The following is a 26478-nucleotide window of genomic DNA, read 5'->3' as shown; positions in this document are numbered from 1 at the left end:
CAATTGGTTGAACATTCTGCACTGGTAGATTGTGAGTTCTTTACACAACATAAAGTATGATATAAAGTTGTTGTAGGTTTGCTCGGAATTTTTGGCTTTGGTTAGTTTAAATCAGACCTTTTAATGTTTTTCAGGTTTTAATTCTATAGCTCATGAACTGTCATGAATTTGTTATTTATCATGTGTGTGAGTATTTGGGGAAGGAGGTTGTTTGTTCAGGGCTTTCTGTTTTGTTTTGAATGTAACAAGATTTAATGCTGAAATTTCCCACAGTGCCTGCAAACAGCATGATGTAAAGAAGTTATAGGCATGCATCTGGAGTGTCTGGCTTTGGTCAGTTTAAATCAGACCTATAATTTTGTAAACTTTCTAGCATATAATTCTATATACTTCAGAAAATGGTTTTGTTTAGCTACGTGTTTCACTGAACTGCTTTCACTGCTTTGCATTAAAGCAAATAAACTAATCACCAGAAAAGACTAATCTCCCTGATCTGATTTGCAGGGAATAGTACGGATCACTGAGCATGCAACCTTCCATGTCCCTTATCATGAGGATTTGATATCCTTTTAAAATTCGGTTTCTATTGACTATGTAACTATCAAGCTAATAGCCCTCTTCCCGCTCAGCCAGGTCTGTGCTTTGAATGGAAAGGACTGGGAGTTAAAACGGTAGATTAGGGCTGGTATTGATGTTTGCCTTTTCAGATGTGTGTTTATTGCATCTGCACCATCAAAAAGTAAACTAAAATTGATATGAAAAGAAGAAAAGCTGCAAAACTAGCATGAAGCTTGTCAGTCCTTGAGAATGACCCACAGATACGTTTTATGTGACTGGGAAAAATCTGTCTCCATCAATGTAAAACAGAGTACATAAGTGCCAATCAGGATGCATCAATGGTAGATTAGGCTCACAATAGTTTTTCTTTTGTTTCTTTTGTAACTTTTGTATTTCTTACTAAAATTTTGTGGTTGGAGGTGTTCATTCATTCTAAAGGCACGAGAGTGATATTTTCAGAAGCAGGTAAGTCCTATGTTCAAGAATGATATTTACTCATTATGCCTACTCATTATGCCTTTTGTAATTATGACCACCATTGCCACCTTTGTTTTTAGCTTGAAAAGAATATATTGGTGTAAATTTTTTGTGGCCTGGATCTGTCGATAGTGTAGAATAATTTTATTCATATAAGATGCCATTATTATTAGGATTCATAGTTCACTCAGATGAGGACCGCTCCTCTGTAGATGTCCGGGAGAAAGAAACAGTGCGTTTTGTAAATAGACTTCTAAAAGATTTTTTTTTCCATTTTGCATTCAGTATTAAATCATAAATTGGTTTAACTAGGAAAAAGCTGAATAACTGAAACCAATAATATCTTGACTTGCATAATATGTATTTTCATATTTATTCTTTTTCTATTTTCCAATATTATCCAGTAAGGTAAGGAAAAATTTGATATTAAGTGGAAATAACAGGTCTCAAAAGAAAGGTTTTCACTTTCAAGTTATATAGAACCTGTTTTCCAAAGTATTGATATCTTAGTGAAACTTCTTTAATGTCAGCTTGAAGGAAATAAGAATCTATTCTTAATACCTTTAAGGTCTACGTAAAGAACGCAATCCCAGTGGAATGGAAGCAGCATATTAAAGTGTGTTTTATGTCGCAACAGTATATAGAGATCTGCGTGAAATGTTCCCTGCTTTACAGAAATTATTACAGAAGAAAAATGGATTTGATAGAAACAGTTGAGTTAGTTTCTAAACTATAATACAATAACACTGCCTCACTTACTGTCCATCAGTTGTCAAGCGAACAAGTACATACGCGAGGGAATGTGGAGGGCATAGGCATAGGAAATTTTCAAACCTCCCTCAGCTGGCTAGATAGGAAAACTCAACATTGTGGAATGGAAAAGGCAATAATTCATATGAGAAAAAAGGAAAAAGAAAAGAGAATTTGTAAAAAGAGACCTAATTTTTTCTTGATAATGTAAACTTCATCAAAGTAATAGTAACTGTGACTTTGCTAATACTACGTCCACCAAAGTCCGTGGAATTATTAGAATGGAGAGGAGAATTAAGCCCAATGACTTATTATTTGAAAAGAAAAAAAGTCTTTTAAAAAATAATGCCATTTAGTAATTTCTTTTTTTTTTTATAGTAATAGCACTCTGTTTTGGCCAGAAAAGTTTAAGAGTAGTAAGTATGGTGTTTGCTATTCTCACAAGCATGTTTGACTCCTCTTTTGAAATCCAATTTTGAAATAATGATACAATTAATTGTTAAAGTGTATTGCATCCTCACCACCATATAAAGTGTTTTGCCATATTGGCCAAAGGTTTGTTTGTGGTTTTTCTTTGTTTATTAATCTAAACCAATTTTAAAACCTGATCAATTCCTGTGGAGAGGATCAGACAGAAATTCCGCAATTTTAGCTAACTCTTTCTGAAGCCCTTTATGGTGATATGAAAGGTAATTCCCCCTCGAAGCTCTGGTCACCCCAGCACCGCTGGCTGGCAGCAGGGACAGAGGCTGCCACCTTTACATACAGTGAGTGGTATGTTTCTTTGTAGATATCCTGGTGATTTAAGAAATTACCTGGTTTTTCTTTGAAAAGTCTAGTTTGCGTTTTTTGCTTGTATATTGTAATTTATGTGTGGAGAGCTTCTATTGACCCAATACATCCCGATGGCTCCATCTATGCTGTTGTGATGTTTCACGTCAGCAAAACACATAGTCCATGTGCCAAAAAGTATCCGTTTACTTGACAGACTAACAGCGCTTAAATAATCATTATAGCACCATGATTTGGAATTTAAAGACCACTGAACTGATAGAAGTGGGAGAAACGTATTTATTACGAAGTCAATATGTTCCCATATGAAATCTCCAAAGCAGATGTTTGGTGTAGACAATTGAAATACTCTGTCCTCTTTCACCTGAGGATCTTGAAACAATTTAAATTGTTCCTTTAAATGTCTCCCTCATGTTTTGGCCCCGAAAACTTAAAAAGAATTAAACTTAAAAATAAAGCACAATTATATAAAAAGTGAGATTTCTATAATACATATTTCATCTTCAATTTGTCTATTTAATCATTCTAAAAATAACAGGGTGTAATTCATGTAACTGCTGTTGCAGATGGGTCTGAGGGACCTGTGTGGTTGTGGTTCACAGCTCTGAAAATGCGGTTGGGTTCACGGAACTTCTGAATAACACTACTGAAATGTATTGATATGAAAATGGGATATCCATAAGTCTGTTAGGTAAGTGTTAACTTCTCACCTTCTCACCATTGTTTTTGCTCTCTTTGATTTCTTTGCTGGCTATTTTTTCCCAGAACTTTCCACACAGAAATTTAAACTTCAAGTGTCATTACTTCACTGAAACCAATTTGTCCTTATTATTCCTCATTACCTTTTATCTTGTAATTGCTCTTTAGAGCTTTATACAATCTGCATATTACATCCTTCTATGTGTGCTTTACTAGTCCTTTTTTTTTTTTTTTCTATAAGCAACATGGTCAATATATACAAATGGTAAGCACCAACCTGATTTGCTATCTGCGGTAATTGGATTCTGCATTTAATTACAGGTGGTAATGACATTTTAAGCACCTTATACAGGTGTTGGGGGGGTTTTATGAAATGTTAAGCAACATTAAGAAAGTCTAAGCTTCTGGAGCATTGCCAAATTTCAGAGGTGCCTTTCAACTGCAAATTGCAGTTTTCACGTGAGGATAATTATAGCTCTGGCCACCTGGACTGCTCCTGTTGGAGTCAGGCAGACAAGAGGAGTAAGCCTGTCTGCAAGCCACATTTCGCATCTTCTCTCTTTCTACATGTTTTCATTTAAAATTATTCCAAATATGTTATGGGTTGTATTCTGATCCCTAAAAATACTGCACGGCCATTTTTAATGTGTGTTTCTGCTGGTAAAACCCAGTGGAAGAATACATTATTACGTATTGGCAGTGTAGCTGACATTGGGTGACCTTGGAAAAGATATTTGAATTATGTTGATGGCCTCCTTGATCTTGGGGGAGTTCTAATTCACGTCTATAATTCCAGCCTGAGAAAATTAGGCAGAGATTTCTTTTGGAGCTAATGGGAAAATACATGGCCAGCAAAAGGAGTTGCCTTCTCCTTCATTACTCATGTAACTTCTCCTGGAAAATAACTTTTTCCTAACAATGGTGTTGAAGAGTTAGCATTTCCAGAATCAACATACATTCTTCAGTCTCTTCGGTCCTGTCTTTTTAAAAGAAGGTGAAAGAGGCAGCAGTTTTGTATGTCCCGCAGAAACCTAATTCAGTTCTTAATTTCTTCTCCTTTTCTTCCCTTCCTACAGAACCTTGGCTTAGTAGTACAAAAGCCCAAAGGCTTATCCCGCCTATGCTTGCACAGTGCTGATTGCCTGCGCGCTGCCAGCCAGGTCAGGATGCCTGAGCTGCCAGTTAGGGGGCTCAAGCTGTTCTCGTTGGAACGCGCAGCTTTATTTCTGAGATTGATCTTAATTCTTCGTCTCTAATAGCCTTTTCTGGTGTGAAATCCTGGCTTTAGTGACGTCAACAGGACTTCAGTTCTGAGGACTTGCAGTCTTTGGGGCTGCTGTTTAAGCAGCACATCAATATTGTGTGATGCTGCAATACTTTTCCCTGCAAATAGGTGTTACATCACATGTTGTCTATGTAGAACATTTCTGCCTATGAAATGTAAAAGCAAGCAAATATCGTTAAAAAATCTTGTGACTAAAACTCAAAACTCAGGAACAGCTAAAGGCAAAGCTCACACTAATACCTATCTTGCTTGCCTGTACCAAATTAACTAGCTGACCTTTTCTAAGTATTATAATGTTGGAGTGATTGGCGTGCCAGACCTAAGATTTTATTTCTGCTTGTAGGGGATCTGACCTCTGGCTGGATGTATAGATCTGCTTTACATTGCATTTCCAAGATCAGGCACTTTTATAGATACGTGGTTTCTGTATTTTTGTGTATAGAGAAAGAATATTCTAGATCACTCATAGATAGTCTGTAATATATGGACCTCACTGCAGTTGATCACATTGATTCGCTCTAGACTGTGGCTGTGCTTTTCCCTCTCCATAGTTAAAGTTGAAACTGGCCTCTTGTGCGAAGTCTTCTCTTAGCTTCTCTACAGTTACGCCAAAGACAAAGGAGAAGGTTCTGCAAGTTAAGCGTGCTTGGTTTTGTTTTCACTTTTCTGGAATGCTTTTTTTGCCAGTTTGCCAGCTTGAACTTGAAAGGCTTCTCCCATTATCTCTGTACGAGTAGTACAAGGGATGGACTAACCCAAAGGCCAGGAGCTGCTCACTGCTGGGCTCTGGTGTGGCTGGCTGAGCTGTCGCCCTCCCAGCACATACTGGTGTTTCACCAGTCCAGTGTTAGTTGGTACCAGGATATCTGGGAGAGGAGGAGGAATGAGTACCAGAAGACGCGTCCTGTTCTTAATTTCTTCTTTATCAAGTATGATTTTATGTCTGCTATCAGGAATTAAAACCAAATTATCCAGATTAAATTACTGACCCTCCCGTAAGGACATAATACCATTTCAAATGCTTCTTCAAGGGATCCTAAAGCTGGAGAAGGTTACTCCAGGGGGCTGGATTCAGACCCTTGTGTTTTCGATCACCCTGCGGACCACTGCTTTCCCAAGGCACTACAGTCAGCTCAGTTTCCAGGGTCCAAAGCTCTTACTTTGGGCTGTCATAAGATAAGCATAAACCTTCTGAAGCAAATGAGATGCTGTGGATGAATTTGGAGTCTGTTGTTTTTAATGATTATGGGCCTCTGTCAGTATTTAGGTGAAGAGGTGTTTTCTGACATCGAGGTTGCAGGTACATACTACGTATGCAGAAGTAGCAAGCAAAGATTGTTGCAAAGGCATAAGGTCAAATACTCAGAAACTAGTATAAGGGACAAGGTAGCTTTAATCACTGGTCTTCACTAAAAACCTGGTGAGTATCCACTGAGCATGCTGAGGAGTTTATTTTCAATGTTATGTTCCCCCAACTAAATGAAGCCCTTCTCTTTAAAGGGACTGATACGATGACAATCTTCAAACCGTTACCACTCACATCAGGGGAAATTCGTAGTGCCTCCCACTCACCCATCACATGGAGAAGCTGAGGACTCTTCTGGCAACATGCTTTGGGAAGAGTCAAGTGATCGCGATATACGGATTCAAAGGTATATTTTCTGAAATGTTCTTCATTTGTGGAACCCGTGTTACAGAAGGTATTTGCAACTCTCCGGATCACTGCTCTTCCTATTTGTAAATACTATGAAGTGTTAGGTAAATTTGTCCAGGAAATGGATCCTCTTTTTGCTAATGTCTTCATTTTGGGGGAGAACCACGACAATCCAAACCAAATCCAGCCAAACAAACCCCAGGTTTTTATATGAAGGAGGATCCCTTCTTTAACAAACTTTCAAAAATGTTAATGGATTTTTTTTTCATTAGTCTGTGGGCAAAATTTTTTTTAATTTATATTTGCTTAAGCAGCTGCTTTTTTTTCCCATTTTAATGAAAAATTGATTGTCAAATGTTTTGAATAAATATTTTCTTTAGGATGTGGAACACACAATGAATTGTTAAGTAGTTTTATTGTCTATAAAGATATTTGGGAAACAGCAGTTCCTCTTTAAGATTCTAATTGTCATGCATAAAACAGCTCAGAGGTTTCCATGGGCCGAGGAGTCTATCCCCGTGAACTGTGCTGCAAGTTCAGGGTTTTACCCTGTACAAGCTGGTAGATAGATTACAAATAGAAAAAAATAAAACTGCATTTTGCAGAGGAGATTTTAGTGATTAAATTAATTCCACTAGCCTTCATAACAGCCTGTTGTGACATTTTGATTTTTTTTTTCCTTCTGTACAAACGTGTAAGTTCCCAGTGTGTGTGTTCATGGTGTGGAATATACCATGGGTGACTGTTGTCTTACACCTCTAGAGCTGGACAGCTGTTGATGAGAGAGCAGCATGTAATCTCACTAGCATGGTGGAAAAAAGAAAAATGAACGGTGAATGTTCCCCAGGTCAGGTGCACCCTTGACAGGACAAGAGGAAATGGCCTCAAGTTGTGCCAGGGGAAGTTTAGATTGGATATTAGGAAAAATTTCTTTACTGAGAGAGTGGTGAGACACTGGAATAAGCTGCCCAGGGAAGTGGTGGAGTCACCATCACTGGAGGTGTTCAAGGAACGTGTGGACGTGGCATTGCGGGACATGGTTTAGTGGGCATGGTGGTGTTAGATGATGGTAGGACTTGATGACCTTATAGGTCTTTTCCAACCTTAGTGATTCTGTGATTCTGTGATTCCGTGATTCTGTGATTCCGTGATTCTCTGATTCCATGATTCTGTGATTCTGTGATTCTGTGATATACACTGCACATCAGACAGTTATGCTACTACCTTTTCCTCAGAAGAAAAAAAAATACTGGTGGCTAAAATGGCAATTTCTACTACATTTTTATTTAGTGCTTTCTCTTCTGAGCTCACTTTACTTAGCTAGAAAGCGTTCTTCTCCTCGCGTAGTAATTATTAATATATTCTGTACATTTTCTTAAATAAAAAATAATATTTATACTTAAACTTTACACCCACAGAAAATAATTTACAGATATTAGTTTTAAAAAAATAGAAGTCTTTAGCTGCAGCTAAGGTAATGTGGGTTTTGTGTGATAGAGAGAACAAGGGCCATTCACTTTTTAAATGAATTATTGCCCTTGAAATGTTGGGAAAACTGCATGGGAATTTTGGAAAAGGGCCTTCTGCCTTGTGTTAGGAAAACTGCTGAAGCTGTCAATGTTAATTTTGTCACGACACTAACAAACTCACCCCCAGCAAATGGAGCAGCATAAAGAGTAAGAGAAATTTATACTTTCCTAATTGCAACAGTGCGGCTCTTTTGTGGGTCCAACACCAAGGTCGTGTCCCCCAGGGACCAGGGTAAGCACGAGGATGCTTGTGCTGAAAACCCAGCCTCTGTGGAGTGTCTCTCACTCAGCGGAGACCCCCGGGAGCCCCGGCACAGTGGAGCAGATTTCCAGGTGAATGGTGCTGGAGGGAGCAGGAGTCTGCTGGGGGGAGTGGGGATACTAGTGACTCTTTGGAAAACCGGAGGGAATAATTTAATGTACTTTGAACTCTAATAAACCAGACTCCCAAAAGAGAAGTGATTTGAAGCGAAGACCAACTACCACATTTTCCTCAACTGGAGAAAAGTGAAGCAAAAGCGGTGAGAGACAGACAAAGCAGCCAGACCCGGGAGTAGTAATGGCTTACGGTGTGTTTGCAACAGCTGATGTGTGTTTGTTTTCCACTTCTCACCTCCTTGTGCCATCTCAGGGTGTGCTCTGTACTCTGTCCTTGTTTATATTTGATGTCGCAGCAAGAAGACAAGGTGCCATTAGCTTTTACTTGAAAGGTCATATTGAAGTTATTTTCCTCTAATCTGAGGGATTTCAACCATAGCAAAGTAAAATAAAATTTAAAAATCTGGTCTAAGCAACCCTCCTGCCCTGACTGTATCACAGAGACATGAAGTTAAACATTGAATTGTATATTGGACAATTACTGCAAAATTGCTCAACTCGCTTTTGAGTCACTGGTGTCAGTTGTTCTGTGTGCGAAACAGAATGAATTCCTCCAAATTTAGGAAATGAGCCTGCAAATTTTACCTTGCCATTAACAAAAAACAAATGTCAGGATGTATTTTAATCATGTTAAATCAGTGCACTGAAGAGACGTTTATTGTGAAGCACGTGGGTAATCCCATCCCGGCTAGTAAACGTGTTGGGGTCTCAGATGTGCCGCTGAGCTCCCGGGGCTGGCTGCGATTCGGATGTCTCAGCTAAGCCATGGCGACTGACCCTAGATATGAGCTTTACTTGTCCTAAATAGAGAATAATGTCCATTAGCCTAAGCATCATCGAAAAAGGCTTTCCCCCAGATTTGGGATGGGTTAAGAGAGCATACCTTGTCTTTTCAGCTTAGCTGAAATACTGTCACTTCTTAAGCTGCAGGAACTCAACTGCACGGCTGAGCCTTAAAGTACGTTTTTGTAATTTTGAGCATAAGCTTATGTGGTTTGCTGAGGCAGGGCTTACATTTTGAAATTAATGCTAACATTTATGAGTGTGCTTAGTTTCAAGCACTGTCAGTACTCACATTGGACTTGGATTTCTCCACTGAGGGGCTGATCTGTAAAGAAGAAACAAACCTAGTGGGGTAGTCTCCTGTGTAAATGCAGTTCATAAACATTTGCAGAATCAGGTCTGTAGGTTCGAATATGTCCTGTAGCTATTTTGTGGCTTTGACAATGTTATCTCTTCATTTTGTCACTTTAAAATTTTTTTTGTTACTAGTACCGTGTTTGAAATTAATTTTCAAATTTTATTCTCTGTTGATCAGGAAAAAAAAAAAAAGAAGTATCTATAGAGTGTTAACATGAATATTGACCACAAGGTGAGCAGGACCCTCTTTTTTGTCAGACGCTTGCTTGTCAGCATGCCGGTGATAGATCAGATGTAAAGAAAATCACTTCTGCAAAACCAATTTGCTAAGGGGTTTGTAAAATCCATTTTTAAAAAGTTACTGAGGCGAAAAAGTGAAGGACCAGCCAACCAGATATTTTGATCGGCTCTTCAAGGTCAAAACTGATTACTAATTCATCATATATCTTACTGGTAGCACTGTTTGAAGAGCAAACAACTCTGTGCAGATGTTCTACCTAATAACTCTAATACCATGGAAAGATGGCTAGGGTAGGATCAAACAGAATGTTTTACTTACTTTTGGCAATGCTACAATCATAGGAGCTGTGGTCTTCAAAGCACTGGCAGCCCAGTTCAGTACATTGTCCATTGCCGTTACAGAAAGCAGGACACCGGAGGACGGTGAGGATTTCCTCCTGGGTAGTAGATGGCTGGTTTCCTACATGAAACGCTCTGTTCCTGCTTCCTAGCACTCTTCTTTCACATTCGTTTTCCAGAAGGGCTATCAGTGCCCTCACCCAAGCCACGTCCTCCTTAAGCTGCAGATCTAAAAGGCATATATCAATTGCCTCATCCAGCTGTTTTCCAAGAAGACCTTTACATACTAAGCCAATGGTGGAATTCGCAAGAATGTGGTGGCAAATCTCCTGAGCTTTGGCAGCGGTTAGGCCATTGGGAGTAGGCCATGCCAGTGGAAGTTTTATCCGAATCCCTTCAAAGTAATCCTCTGGGAAAAAATATGCAAAGCTCTCTGAGTCGCTCTGGCTCAGGCTATGCAATGGGTGAAGGGATGAGTATTCATAATAGTCGTCTTGTCTTTTTGCTCTCCTTACATCTTCTGTTGATTTGGTAGAGTTAATGGACCTGTTGTTTTTCCTAGAAACATTGTGTGCAATAGGTTTTAATCGGTCCTCGGGGCTACCCCGCTTTTGTACTGATTTAGGCAGATACCTTTGATCAAAAGACTTGGTCGACAGCTTCTCATCTTTTCTTAAAGTAGGCTCTATTTCTGAGTGAGTGACAAACTCTGACGTAACATCTAGAAACGGAATTGCAGACGTGTAATCCACATGATCATAATGGCAACCAGAGGATTGAGGGAAAGGAGTCTGAAAGGCATTCAGCACGGACTTAGTGCTCTCCTTCTGACATCTGCAGTAATTTTTCCTTTGCTTCCCCTCAGAAGGTGCTGGAGTCTTGTCAAATAAACTCCTCCCTGGAGGTATTCTGATTTAAAAATAGAAAGAGATTACAGGGAGGAAACTTTCAACAAAATAGTCTACAATACCAAGCAAACTTTCTTTCCCTGAGGCTGGGGAATGTATAAACTCCCAAGCTACCAAAGTACTTAAGAAAATGCTTAAGTTTAATCTCTGTTTTCTTTAGTCACTTTTGCACTGCCCTTCTTGAGTTGTCATGTACATTTTTTAGCACTACATTGGGACTTTTTAGGAACAGATGTTTAAGTGCTTTGCTGGAGCGTTGCCTAACTGCTTGACTCCTCTTTGCAGAACTTTCTCTAAGGTGCAGGTTACCCTTTGCATATTGCACATGAAACAAGGCCTTGGATTTGTCCCTGGTGTGACTCAGATACAGCTTGGGGAATGACAAAAAAAGACATATTTGTTTCTAATACTTTATTACGAAAATCATCTTTATCTATTTGCCTGTGCTCTCCTTACCAGGTGTTTCCTCTAAGACTTGGATCACTACATTTTTCCTTTGAAATGTATTTTTCCTTTAAAATCTTTTTATGCATGCTTCATTTCATTCTTGTCTTCTAATGGAGCTTTCTTTGAGCTTTTCTTTTGACACAAAGCAGTTTTCTATTCATCATAGGGCTAGGCTATCACATAAGGTAAGGTGATATTTTTCCCTTTTTAATTTAGTCCAGCTTTAATGATGGATGAACTTTTAGAGAGTTCAGTTTGAATAAACAGCTATGATTAAAGTTTCTTCAGAAATTTCATGAGCACAAGATCTCTTACTGATCTTATTTGGGCAGCAAAAGAGGAATCCTTGAGCTTCATAGAATCACAGAATCACAGAATCCCTAAGGTTGGAAAAGACCTATAAGGTCATCAAGTCCAACCATCAACTACACCACCATGCCCATTAAACCATGTCCCACAACGCCTCGTCCACACGTTCCTTGAACACGTCCAGTGGTGGTGACTCCACCACCTCCCTGGGCAGCTTATTCCAGTGTCTCACCACTCTCTCAGTAAAGGAATTTTCCCTAATATCCAATCTAAACTTCCCCTGGCACAACTTGAGGCCATTTCCTCTTGTTCTATCGCTAGTCACTTGGGAGAAGAGACCAACACCCACCTCACCACAACCCCCTTCCAGGTAGTTGTAGAGAGCGATAAGGTCTCCCCTCAGCCTCCTCTTCGCCAGGCTAAACAACCCCAGTTCTTCTTGTCCCATTAGCTGTCAGCACTTTATTTCCAGACAAATTTGAAATATCACCAAAAAATTAAATTATTTTGGCATTAATTTTATCTTGCAGTGAGAATGTGGAGATTTCAGGAAAGTGTAAGCATTTGTCAATATTTTGGCGCCAGACACTAGATACTGTTGTAGGAAACGTAATTGCCTTTATCCAATTTTTTCCAATGTATATTGAAAATGGCATATATGATATTATTATTTTGATTATTGATACAATACTACTTTTAAATAAAACATCATGGTGACACAGGCGAAATGAACCAATTTCTTTTTCTGAAACAGGAGCCCAGACATTTATGAAACCATTTTACTCAATGTGCGGTCACAGCAGAATACAATATGCTACGACAGGAGAGCTTTTGTACTCACAGAAATGCACAAGCTATGCTGTGCTTTCCTACAGGCTAGGACAATAAAACATATTTGCTGATTGAGGAAGTACTGAAATGACCTCTAGTCCTTTGGACAAGGCAGCTTTGGTGTTCGAGTGGGCATCCTGCACACGCTGTTTCTTTGGCACTGCATGGTGGTGTTACCTGCAGCTGGAGCTGCCCAGACTTGCGTCATGAACTAACTGTAAACCTAAAGTAAGGCAGCAGAACTAGCTCTTTCTTTGAGGGAACATTACATAAACTAGAGGCTGTAGGTAAATATTGCATATTTAATGAATAATAATAATCACATAAATTGGTCAAGAATTGGAACAGAAACTTAAAACACAAATGAAAATTTCAGTAAAATGAAACACTTTTGCTTTGATATTTTATTGAAACAAATTCCTTCGCTGTTCCTACGTGAAACCAAATACCTTCCTTTGATCAGCTCTGGTCAACAGGATGGGGGTGTATGGTGTGGAACGGATGGAGGCACTCGAAACCCCATTCTTCCTCACAGGCATGCACATCCTGACAGCACCTCGGTAAGCTAGTGTATGCCTTCTGTCCCCTGCATAAGATGACTAGACTATCGTTCCTCTTAGCTGCCCATTCTAATCAAGGAAGAACTAGAGACAAGTTTTTCAAACTGAGTTGGATGCTATTAGAAAGAGAGAGTCCAAAATGAATGACATTACTGCTGGTTTCTCAAAAGATTTGAAAAATCGTTTGAGAAATTTGTTTTACCTACTTAAAATACATGTTTCAAAATTCAGCTCTTTGTTGCCCGGATGCTATTTAAGGTCTGGGAGGCTCTGATGTTGTTTTATTGTTTAAAAGTTACATTGGAAAGCTGATGTTTAGAACAGATTCGTGCCGTTCAGAGCCCTGCAGCTGCTTAAGAGAGGTGGGAGCCAGGAAAAGAGCCGAACTGCCAGATGGTGAGCACTCAGACTAGCTTCAGGTGCTGAAGAAAACCTAACTTGCTTTCAGCGTTATTTAAAATGAAATTAAAAACAGCAGCGGAAAAATCACCCCCTAGGTTTTGGTTTTTACTGCGCCACTTCTCTGTGGGTGGATCAGAGACTGATCCAATCTCCTCCGGAGGTGGCCTTAGCCTTTACATTGTCTTAGTTGTTTTTTTAACCAGGTTCTGAAGGGTCCTTGAGAACCCATCCTTGGGAGTACTGCAAGGTGAAACTCATCACCCCTCTTGCCCTTCTCACTTAGCAGGAGCTTCTCCTCCCTTTCCCGAGGTATCTCCATCATACGTGCCGAGCCCAAGAAAACTCCTCACTGTTTTATAAGTAAGTTCCTATATATATCTCGTGCTTTGGCTTCTGATCTTTCAACAAACTTGCTTTGAACAGGTCGTCCTAAGGATCTTGTTAACCCCTCTTTGGGTAGTCAGTGGTTGGTTGTTCTTGCACCAAACTGTTTCTCCATTTGCCTTCCCAGAAGCAAGCTCTGACTGATTATCACTTTATTAAGCTGTTAAAGATTGCTACTGACTTCTAAATAGTGCAATTTGTAATGACAGGTCAAAATTGCCATTAAATAGCCATTATTTAGGCCCATTGAATATAACTAGAATATGGTAAAGGTGTTTGTTTATTTTCTGAAATGCAATCTCTCTAAAATTTATTGTTCCTATAGGACTGCCTAAGTTCCCACGTAGAGATTAAGTGGTATGTTAAGGTGATTCACCTTCTTTTTCCTTATTTGCAAAACATCCTTCACAAACAAACCTACAGTCAACCAAACCCAGTTTGGTTTTGGGAACACCTATTAGGCACGTTTAGAGTTCAGCAACAGGAATTAAAATGTGGTATATGGATATGGATATGGATATGGATATGGATATGGATATGGATAGGGGTAGGGGCAGGGATAGAGATAGGGATAGGGACAGGGACAGGGATATGTCAGAGCGCCAGATTCCTGGCTTTGGTTCCAGACCATCTGTCTCAGAAAGTGCAAGTTTTTAGAGCTCACTGTCATCATTAGTAGAGTAGATATTAAGTTTTAGCATGGTACATATATTACCACACTTTGTCAAAATGCAACATTAAATCTATACTCGCATATTGTAATTAGCGCTCGGGAATAAAAGAACAAGGGAAATACCAAACCCTTAATTAATCCCTGTTGTCAATTATCTACATTTTCTAGTGTGGGTGAGAACTGCATTTTTTTTAAGAGCTGAGTGGGATCTTAACACAGCTGTTAATATGACATCACTTGTGAATATAAAACTTCTCTCTCAGTAACTGCTTATGTGTATTGTGCCGACTGAAAATTAAGCCCCCGTGCTGTTTGGGTGGTAACGGGTCTCCAGGCTTCCCTCGCTAGATTAAGAAGATCTCTCTGTCAGGTCACGAGGGGAGTATGTAATGAAATAAACCTATCAACACCCCTTCAAACAGTGCTACAGAGCATCTCCCAGGCCAGGATCCTCTCTCACTTTGTACCTCCACTCCTCTATGAAGTCTTCCTCGGGCACATTGCTCAGGTCGTTGTGACCGATCCCATCGAAGAGGCCACACAAACCTCTGGTGCTGTTGAAGTCGCTGCCCGGCGTCCTCACCGTCAAACCCATTCCCCACTCGCTCACGTCGGCTCGCACAAACGCTCCCGAAGGGAACAGGATCTGAAGAGGCAGAAAAAACCCCAGTGAACTGAAGCTGTAACCAAGCTTTTTAGGCAATAAAATTGCCCCTTTCTATAAATGAAAATAGCAAAGCAGGAGCTGGCGATTGCGGGGGTAATTTGAGATCACTTAGATACACTATAAACATTTATTTGTGCTGTTATTTAGCTTGCTTTCAGATTCTATGGTACTAGTACCTGATAGCATTACGTAAATATAAAACTACACAAGTACTTTCTTTTTAAATTAATAATTACATCCATTGAAGTTTTCCCACTGGTAAGTTACCAGCTAAATATCGAAGCGACTTCTTTGACAATAAGGCCACCCTTGTGTCTTTGCCTGGGAAATTATTTCTTTCAGATAAACTGACAAGTTTGAAAAACAGCATTCTTCCCTCTGAAAAATCGTTTTGTTTTCCAAGGCCAGATTACCCAGAAAATGATTGTGTTTTAAAGTGAATAAAGCAATTTTCTCATTAAAGAATTTGTGGTAGGCTTACAATGACCTTTAAAAGAAAAAAAAAAAATCTTAAGACAAAGAAGTAACTGTGTGGATAATGGATTTTTCAGATTGGTGTTTCAACCAAATAATAAGAGGAAAAAAAAAGTCTGTTCAACTGAAATGTAGTTTTGTTTGTTTGCTTTATTTTTACAGGTAAATAGGAAATGATTTTGAAACTGATCTGTGCCAGGAGTGGGAACAGGAACACTCTATCATGATAAGTAACCTTAATATTTTTTTTTATGCAAAATTAAATGTTTTCAGTTAATCTTAAAAAGTACATTAAATACTTGGAAACATCTCACTACAATAATTTCAAAATTATTATTTTGCTTTTTTTAAGTGATCCCTGCCTAAGTATAATTTATTCAGCCAAACGATGTCCATTGTTTTTCTCTCTTTCAGTGGGGACTTTTTGGTCCCTTACAAGTTCCTCTCCACCAAATCTATTCATATCTGTGAAGAAGCAACTAGCTTATAATTGTATTTCTGTGCTGGAATCCAGAGTTTACATTTTGGCTGCACTAAATAATAACCTTGCCCATTTTAGCTTCCTAGTCATCATTTCAGGCATGAGAATACTTTTTGAGGAGCTCTCCATGAGTGATCTCCTCATCCAGCTGAGCAGAACAGCAAAGTGCCACTGATTGCAGTAACAGTCGGGGACAGGATGTTTGAACTCAGGCCCCCTGTGTTTTGATCAGGGCATTTAAAGCATCCTTTTTTCAAAAATTATTGGCCTTGGTGAATAATGGAAGTCATCGTATAAAACCAGTTCTTTGGATACATCAGAAGGTCTTGGCTGTACCTCTGCCTTGGCTGTACCTTCACCTTGGCTGTATGTTTCGCTTCCCAAGGTAAATTAAAAAAAAAAAAAAAGGTACCTCAACATAAAGCTCTAATAGCCTGAAAAGTTAATTTTTTTGCAGTGGTTTAGTAGGTAGAGCAGGAGAACTGCAGTTGACACAGTGCTGGGTAGGATTTGATTTTCTTCTTTAGATAAACAGGTGCCTTCTAATTACATGCTTTACTACAGGGAGGAGCATTTCCTACAAGGCTGTGTATAAAATCCTTGCAGTCGGGACTGCATGAGCTGCTTCAGTCTTCTGTGCTGTCTGCATTAATATTTCCAGGTATGGATTTATTTCAGGCATTTGGAGGGCTGTAACCCTTTCTTCTCCTGCTACCCCAGGCAGGGTGTCCCATCTGCCACTGAGGACTTAACAACTGCCCAGGTTTTCTGTAACCCACCTGGATTTAACACTGCTGATTGAGACTTTGAAGAAGCTTTTTTGGGACCTCAGTCAGCAGATATGTAGTCACTGGCTGCTGGAAGCTGCCACCTTGCCCAGAAAAGAGAGTGAGTTAACCCCGTTCAAAGCATCAGCCCTGAACGGTGCGGGAGCGGCGGGGCAGCCGGCTCCTGCGCAGCGCGAGGTTGGCGATGGGCAACTGCTGAGCACCGTGCACACTACCATGATCAGCGACTGTATTCATTGCTGCACAATTCCTACAGATTCCCATTCAGATCAGGGCAGGATTCATATTCATGTCCCAGAGGTGTCCTGATTTGTTTCACTGAAACTTACACAAGGTGTAAATGAGAAAAGGGATTCCTTGCTAAGATTATTCCGGTAATAAAACAGTAATTATATTGCATTCAGTTGCAAAATGAAATGACAGCTTGCTTCCTGCTTTTTCTCGATTCTATAATTAACAGACTTTCAATTACTGCCTTACCAAGGTCTGTTCCAAGCGAGATCATGAGGAGAGCCAAGCACAGGCACTCCCTGCATCATTCTGGCTCTATTGTGGACCTATCTGCACCCAAAACATTTCCTGGCAATAAATCTTGATAATACAACTGTAGGATAAAATTATCTTCTTGGCTGTAGTTTGTGGCTCTTCTCTTCACGAAAGCCCCTGGTGCAGCCTGCTCTTGTTTTTCCAGTCATTTCACTGGATTAGTGTGCATAAGTGATACTCATGCAAAGTATGTTGTGGCCATATATTTTTTAGATAAATACTGTAAATTATGCCAAATATTGCCCATTTGCAGCCCATTTTCATGGCTTTTGGGGGCTATCTGGGTCTGATGAATATTGCCTTACTGTTCCACTCCAAAACTACATTATTCTGCTACCTGTGATCTTTCCTTGAATATTTATATTGTAAACTCTGAAAAGAAGTTTGCTGTATGTGATGCGGCTGGGTAGTGCCTGGCATAAACAAACTGAGAGCGGATTGCCATACTGCAATTGGCACTCCACTATGTCTCCCAGAAATTTCCGGAGATATTTGTTTTGTTTTGTTTTACAGTTTGTTAAACTAACACTTTAACTAGCTTCTTCCCTGCATCTCGTTTTTTGGTATATTTTGCTGCAGGCGCTCTTATGGCTTCAGATAGATATTTCTGTAGCAACTTCATTAATAATTCAGAAATATTAAACTCACATTTTTAAAGAACAACAACAACAAGGGTAGTCAAATATCCACGTACTGTTATTTTCCTCCCTCCGTAGGACTTTAGGATTTTGACGTGTGGCGATGCCTCAGTGTTTTTGATGGCTAGCTGGGGTCTGCCCTCCCGAAAATGGCCATTGCAGGTGTCCAGCACCACGGTGTCACCCCCCTCTCGCGCAGCTACACCGCAATTGCAGGCGGTGGCGGAGCGGTGGCCTCCGCAGTCCCACTGCCGAACGTGCACTTCAAACGCCCGCGACACGCTCCGGCACAAAAGGAAGGTGCCGATTTTATAGTTATCGTAGCGCCTAAACAGCAACAAACAAAAAAGAGGCTTTAGAGACCCAGAGCATCCACCTGTGACGGCTGTTTGCTGGTACTCGTGCAAGAGCGCTCCTTAATTAGGCCAGCGTGGTGGCTGGCCTTGAAGGAGGCAAGAATCAACATGTGGGGAAGCGTTTCTCCGGCACCGTAAGCAAGGGAACGCCGTCGCAGTTATTAGCTGGAAGTGCATAAAAGTTCATGTGAAAAGCGGGTAGCTGTCTCCCAGCTGCTGCTATGGCAACGGGCATGGAGGAAAAGGATAAACATTTGATAAAAGTAAATGGGAAAAAGTGCCTGCCTCCAGGCCTTAATAAATATGTTTTGGTTCTAACCGGATGCTTTACAGCCTGATATTCTTCAAAGCAAAATCAGTGTTCAAACAACCTCTTCTGTGACTAATCACTAACTTTTACAAGACTGACTGTGGCTAAGCGAACACTTCATATGAAAAAGCGGAATTCTACTGAAAACCTCTTAAAATGAAGTTGCTTCCCCCCTCAACAACTTCACTGTAAGCACAACTTTCATTCTAAAGGGATTGGCAATCAGCACATTGCAGTGTGTTGAACAATTTGGGACTTTCATTCTTCTCTGTACAAAAAGTCCCTGCTCCCCCTGACTGAGGCCATGAGCAGAATAACGTTGCAGGCGCTTGCCCTCGGCACGAGCCAGGTAAAACTCCTCCCAGCTGCAGCCAGATGGGTTTCCACAACAGGGACCTGCTTTAGGATCCTCCTCTGCTTGTGCTTCTCTGTTTTCTCACTCCATAAGCTTGTCTCATTCTTACTCTATTTTATTCTAATGCGGTGCATAAAAGTAAAAAAAAAAAGACTAGCTACATACTTTATAGATGTTGCTGGACTTATCTTCACACCAGCCAACAGCTGCCATCTTTAAAAGTGATGGATTCTTCTGCCTCCTTTTAAGGCATTGCATTTAGTTTTAAACACGATTTTTATCAATTAAGTAATATGGAAACGAAGCTATAAGCTTATAATAATAAACATATCACTTATTCTTTTCTACAGTAAAAAAAGAAAATGTAAAAAGGAATGTATAAAATACCTCAACTAAATAACAGGATTATTTTTAAGCACTGTCATACAAGCATCGATATTTTTTTTGTCTGTTAATGTTTCCTAAACAGAGGAACAAATGGCTAAAGAACCAAGATTTTTTTAGCATGTGTATATCTGCATTTTATTTCTCTTCAGAATAAAAGACATAGAAATGTATGAAGCTTAAAATACAGTGAGGTTTTAAACTCCAACTGCTTCTCTCTGCTAGGAAACACATCTGACTTTATCTTTCATCTTGAAAAACTTAGTGAAGTTGGCCATAAAATGATAAGATTTTGAATGGCTCCATCTCATCTTATTTTCTTATCAGGTACATAAATCCTAAGTACACTGCGCAGGTGCTGTTGCTAAGATTGATTAGAACTAAGGACAACATAAAAAATAGATAATCTCTTTTAACATCAAGTACTAGCTCCGTTTGGACATCTTCACAGGAGAGACAGAGGAGACAGGATATTTTATGAGAATCACCTTCCAGAGTTTCCTTCAACAGGGGGAGCTTAGAAGGAAAGGTGCTTAGAGAGCTTGGTGGCAAATAATGCCTCAGAATGGCTGTACCCAGATGAATCAGCTGTATCTGGTAAATACGACTGTGTTAGCATGTGCATATAAATATCCTTGCAGCTACGGCAGCTATTTGCTGCTTAATAAGCACTGGCAGTGGACCCAGTCCAATTCTCCTGGAAGTCACTTAGAGTCCTTCAGTTAAGTCGCGGCATAGATTGCATAGCACATAACAAAACTGCAACATGTCTAAATTGAAACTTTCAGCTGCCTTTGAATTACTTGAATGGATAATTAAGTAGAGTCAGGTAAACTTTTCTGATGTTTTTACAACTGTAATTGTGATAATGATTCTTTGGACAACATTTGAGAAATCAGGTTGCATCCTTGAGGCGCTAAAAGCATGACGTGGAGTTACTGGAGCTCTTGCATGAGGGAACTCTGCGTGTTCTCTGTGAACCAGGCGCCACTGCTTGTGTCTAAATTGCCCTCCACAGCGCGCTTCCCCATCCTGCTGCCCTAATAGTCTGTAGCAATGGAGGTACCGGGTGGAAAGCGGTTCCCTCCCTCCCCATCCATGTGTTTGGGTTGTTTTTCAAGGAGTGCAGCAAGTTCTTGTCCCAGCATGAAGTCATGGCTCAGGTTGTGCTCTTAATCCAAGAATTCTAAAATGCTTCTAAGTCTTTGGTTATGACAGTGAGATGCTACAGGAATCACTTCTGTTGGTTCAAGATAAGAGAGGGACAGAAAGGAATATAAATGTATGTAAACACTTACTACTAGTACTTTTAGGTTAACTAACACAATACACTTACTATTCACCAAGCTGCACTTCATCTTTTTATTAATTCAGTTATTTTTGTGGCTGCTCCTAAAGTTTTTCCACCAGTTTTGCCACCGAATAATTTGATTTGTTGACATGTCCCTCCAGGCTCCTCTTTCCTTGCTAGTGAGAACTATTTTGTGCTAGTTGTGACCCTAGGAAGTGCTGAGTGACGCTGGAGGATGTCCTTTGGTTTCAGAGCGCTCGTCACTAGGGACTGACTGCGTTGTTCTCAGGGAGCGAAGCTGTTGGGTTATGTTTAGCAGTCACTGGATGTTTAGAGGTGTATAAACTTCTACAGACTATCAAAAAGAACAGCACCTCCGGGAGTGCTACTCATGCCCAGAACTTAGTTGTGGGCTACTCTGATGAATGCCATTAAAACCCACCACAAGCGTGAAGCTGTGCAAGCTGAGGGATTTTTGTCATTGTGCACAAAATTGTGCCATTGCCCCTGGGATGATATTGATGGCTAGATTAGCGTAAATGTTTGAGAAATCTCAAAAATATTTTTTCTTTTTTTTAAGTTAAAGTGCAAAATAATATGAATGATCTATACAGTTCACCAATCGGGATATATTTCCCTTTTTATATTTTGCCTTAAAAGGATTTTCTGCATATTTAGTTTTAAGCTAGTACTTCATATTTAAGAATCTACAATTTATGGCATGAAAAGCTTTTATATTTATAATGTGCCGTAACTAGTAATGAGGGCTATACTTTTGCTTTACCAGGCTTTCACATTTGTTTAATTTAGAAGGTACTTTGCTATAAAAGGAAGTGCTCTCTCTGGATTTTAGCTAGTATAATTAACGCTATTTCACATCTATGCTCCAATATACACAAATTGATTGTGCTTACACTGTAAAACATGACACATTCTTTGATTTTCAGTCACTTCCTTTGGTCAAAAGAGTGAAAAGATTACAAGATAAATATTTCTACAGAATATATTAGCAAGAGGCATACCAAAGGAGAGTGTTGTCATTAGAAGTCAGGTATTTTAGTTATCTAATGAATAGCTAACTACCTCAGACGCAATGTGAGCTCAGTATGTCAGATTAAAAATAATTGGAAGTATCACTATAGAAGTTACAAAATTAAATATTGTTGTGAAACCTGACAAATCAACCTATATGTTGGAGATGACCGTTTCAGTAGGAAAATTTTACTACCAAAAAAGAAATATCTTCCAGTCTTTTGAATTTCATGCTATTTTTCTATTTTCCAACAAATCTGCTAAAGAAATTATTAGAATCAGTATTTTTAAATTAAATTCTCATGAGCTTTACTTTTCATTTAATTTTTGGAAATCAAAAAGGTTGCAAATTTCTATTTTCATATCTGCTTTCATCCTTGCTTTTCTCCGTTGGGCATTTTTCCTTCTCTTTGCCATTGCTAATGGGAAAGTCCAAAAAGATAAGCAACTCTGTGAAAGGCAGGAGTATGTTTATGTGCATGCCCATTTACGTAGAAAACACTCCTACCATTTTGCTGTTGGCAATGTTCCCCCTCTTCAAAGTTGCCCTTGCTTTTCATGTGACAGCCCTTCAGTAAGCCACCCCGAGGTCTTGAGTGGGTGCCAAAGAGACAACTGATCACCACCCACCCACAGCAGCTCTGCCTACAACATTTTGATCTTAGAGTCTGCTGTCTCCCGGTCAGCTGACCTATAGGCTTTGTGGTGGAACGAATGGATTTCCTTGGGTTATATTGTTTGATGGATGCTCTGCTGTTGATCTCAGAAGCAGTTTTGATAGTTTATTAAGCTTTGTTTGCTGCCATCTTTGTAGCCATATAGAGGTGGGTAAAGGCTGCTATTTTCTTCACTTCTCTTTGACTAATTTTGGATGTTTCTTTTCTTTCCTGTGTAATGTTCTCACCCGAGCCTGTGTCTACAGATCACTTATAGTCGACGTAGCTCCTAATGCCCAACTCACCAACCAACTGGTGCTCCACTCATCCTCTCAGCCTATTGCTTCATAGTCCCTATGAGAAATTTCTCTTAGCTTTTTCTCTTCTCTTGCTTCACTGTTTACAATCTGCAGATCTGTCTCTTTCTGACACTTTTTTATTCTTGAGGGACAGTCATGTGGTGTCTTACTTGAGCCCACAAGCTTTGTGTATAATTCTTCCATTCATAATACCTAATGCACACCTCGTTTCAAACACAATTTTCCACCACATACCTTTTACGACCAAAGGAGAATGCTTCCATTCCATACCTCTGTGTCACTCTTTGCCTTTAGGTTATAGGTTTGTATCAGGACAGAAGCAGAAATTGCATTCCCCACTCCTCAGATACAGAGCTTTGAAATCATTTGCTAATGTGTTAACATTTTTTGGATAGGCAGACAGAGAAGTTGCTTAACTGACGTGTAATAGGGTGGCATAATCATTACAATAATTGAAAGAGAAATTATTTACAATAATAAATGGGAATATAAGTAGGAGTAATGGGATTGTGAAATGATGGGTAGGAAACTTGGCTGAATATCAAGAAGTGATATATCTTTGTGAAATAGCCTACTTATTGAGATGGCAGAAGCCCCATCAACTTGGCTTATTTAAAGCTACACTGGACAGAGCAGTAATGAACGTCCATTCACAGGGAAGAAACATGCAGTTATCGACGGGCCAAGCTAATCCTGGGATTTTTCTGTGGCAAAGCTGTGTGACTATGAAGCAAGGTGCCACAGAAGGATGGGCTTTTCCAAACTCCCTGTGCTCAAATATAATTGTAAATTGCTTAGAAGCATTTCTTTGTGTTGTCAATAACAGGGTTGCAAAATGAGTTATTCAAATAAAATTGCTTTGTTTTATTTTAGACCTTTTTTCCTATGGAAGCTGTGTAAAAATGTACTACATTTTTGTATGTGGCGGAGAGCACTCCCCCATTCTAACAGGTACCTTTCAGTAATTTATGACCTCCTAAAAACAACTAGCTGGCAGATCACTGTCCATTCTTAGCCCTAAATCAGAAGGGAATATTTTAGAATGGAAATGTATACAGAGTTTTGAAATAATATTCTGATGTAGTTTAATATCCCAGAGTTGAAATAATTGCAGATACCATGAGGCATGGGAACGTCTTTGAGCCTCTTATAGCTCTTCTGTAGCTTCTACATCTCGAGCAACCAAACTTGCATGAAACAAGTGCCTGACCACTTTTTAAATGGTATTCAGCAAAGCCGGAAAGAAACTGGAAAGCCCTAAATGTGCAGAGCTAATCTCCTAGCTGAGACTACCCAGTCTAAGTGATATCTTTCTTTGAGGCAGACATATAACCTTTAATGCCTCATTTCATCATCATATTTCTCCAGCTTTGACGTCATTTCACATGCTACCTCCAGAGCATGCTGGACTGAAATTGGGACATTAGGATATCAAAATTAGAATATCACGCCTGCCGAGCCCCTGTGGACGCTGTGCGCCTAAAGTCATTATCTGTGCCATTAGGAGGTTAACGGTGGAATGACAAACCTGGAATGTGATCTGAAATATTAGCAACTTTGGATCAAACATGCCAGATGCAAACTTTAAAAACTTTCTGTTATGTTAAATACCTGGGGTAAATAGATTCATGAATGATTAGGGAGGTTAACTGAAGAAAAGTTCTGTACAATACAGTTGTCAAACACAAAGATACCACCTTTGGCTCGGGAAGTCTTTAAGCAACTTATTGTTGGATAATATAGGAGGACATCTGGACAGTACAGGAGGACGGACAACTTTATTTTTGCACTCTTTCCCTGATATTTGCCACTTATCATACCTGGACTTCTTTTATCTGAGACAGTACGGCCATCTTCGTGGTTTTTTGGTTGTGGCTATTACTGTGAACTCCATGCAGAGATGTAGCTGTGCATAAACCAGCTCTGGAAGTAAAAGAATGCAAGAGCATCCTTGGGCTGAGTGACTTTACATCAGATGTTACTGAACTGCTGGGAAGGACCAGGCTGTCCCTGCATGCTGTGCTGCTACAGGGACGTAATGGCTCTCTTGGGTGGCACGGGGGTGTCGCTGACACGATGCCACATGGTGTAGACACCCTCTAAACGTCAATAATGATGGTGCTGTTTGAAAAACATTTGGGAATCTGACCTTTTCTTGTAAAAATTATTCAGACTCAAAACCATTGCTGCTTCCAGATTAATCCATCCCTAGTCCTTTTGTTAAAAGGAGCATAAACAGCTGGAAGAAAACCATGTATGTTATTGAAGCACTACATTAATCACTATAAGCAAACTAGTACAACTCTCTTTTGATATTCTAATGTAAAACCAAATGCATGCTACATCCAGAAACAGAAAACTGCAGTAATTGAGCCAAATTATTTCAAAGTAGAATACTCACCATCCATCAAATGTGATAATGTGCGGATCAGTGAAAGAGTAGCAGTTCCCTGTTGGGAGGTCTCGAACTGTGACCTAGTTAAAATGAAATGTGTAATGAATACAGTCTACACAGCAGTTTTTCTTCATTACTGCTCCTCACAAAACATTAGGGGCAGGATTCATGTGTCAAGTACAAACTAAAATCAGACTTCTAAAACATGATTGCGAATGGGTACAAAATAGGCTTTGCTTTCAAGCAATGGAGTTTAATCACATGCAATAAGGGAGTTCAAAGTGATGCAATGCACTGTCTTTCGTTATCTGGTAAAAAACAAAGCTTTTTTTTTAAACTTTTTTGCTAAGGAGTAGATCATTCACTGAAATTATCAAGAGAGTAGAGTGCTCATTAAATTGTACTAATTTTAATGCCTGAAGTATGGTGTGAAGTATGGTGTAAAGTATGCTGTAATTAAGTAGCATTAGCATATTTTAGTAGTAGTCACTGCCTGTCCCCCAATTTGACCTTAAATTTCCTGATACAGCATATGAATGGCTGATTTATATATTTGCTGTGCAGGTTATTGATCGGGTACTGGCGACGAGGGCCCAAATCAGGCTGCTGGAGCTGTCTGTTTTCGGCATGTGAATAAAAGAGAAAAAGATCTACATAGCAACAGAGATCTTTGGCTGCATCAGCTCTTGGTTGCTGGGGCACAAGCTGGGTCTCAGATATGCCTGCGAAAGCCCGAGGCAGGACAACTCCCTTTGGAGTTGCAATACCTGAATCTCGGGCAGTGCTGGGCCTGCATTGCCATGTCTGCTCAAGGTGGTGTTTTTCCATACTCCGCTACCCAGCTCTCAGGAATGCAAGACTGGGTTGTGTAGTGATTTGCGATGTGAAGAGCTCCCAGTCATACTGGTGGGAGTGATGAAGTATTATGATTTTCCCATATCCAGCCTGCCAGGCTGATTTCTTGGCCAGGGCTGTTAATTCTTTGCTCGCTCTTTGCCCATGAGAATCCGGAGGTGCAATTCAGTTAGTTCTGCCATGATCCGCAGAGCGGGGAAGAAGAATGGCCGCTATACCCTTGTGCAGTCTTTCAGTGACAAAGAAGAACTTAGCTTTTAGGAACAGTGATGAAATTAAATAAACGAATAAGAGGGTGAAGATAGAACCACACTGCCTGACAAAATTCTTCACCTGCTGCAATACATCAGCTGTATTTCAAAATGCCCCTTAACTATCGCACAGAGATACTGCTTAGACACCCACCGGTGTCTGGCATCCCAAAATGTTAGAGTGATGGTCTTGAGGAATGAAAAACCAAACACCACTTTGAACAGCATTTTGATCTGAGGTCAGTTGTATCGTTTATATCTACCATGTGATATCAAGAAGTATCTCAGAATTTTCCCATTTTCTCCACGGCTGAAACTTTCCTT

General features: G+C 39.8%; 1 protein-coding gene across 1 annotated transcript in view; it reads right to left on the bottom strand.

Annotated features, from left to right (window-relative positions):
* LOC132317401 (von Willebrand factor D and EGF domain-containing protein-like) overlaps window positions 1–26478 on the bottom strand; it is a 174184-nt gene that overhangs the window by 81801 nt on the left and 65905 nt on the right. Inside the window, exons 8-11 of the mRNA XM_059820504.1 lie at window positions 25055–25128; window positions 18006–18276; window positions 14823–15001; window positions 9822–10750 (exon numbers count right to left, since the gene is read on the bottom strand). Of these exons, the coding sequence (XP_059676487.1) occupies window positions 9822–10750; window positions 14823–15001; window positions 18006–18276; window positions 25055–25128 (1453 nt within the window). The remainder of the gene's footprint in view (window positions 1–9821; window positions 10751–14822; window positions 15002–18005; window positions 18277–25054; window positions 25129–26478) is intronic.

The sequence above is a fragment of the Gavia stellata genome, chromosome 8 (genome assembly GCF_030936135.1).
Source record: "Gavia stellata isolate bGavSte3 chromosome 8, bGavSte3.hap2, whole genome shotgun sequence".
In the NCBI taxonomy this organism is placed as follows: Eukaryota; Metazoa; Chordata; class Aves; order Gaviiformes; family Gaviidae; genus Gavia; species Gavia stellata.
Note: the sequence above shows the minus strand (reverse complement) of the source record. Positions and strands in the feature narration are given on the sequence as shown.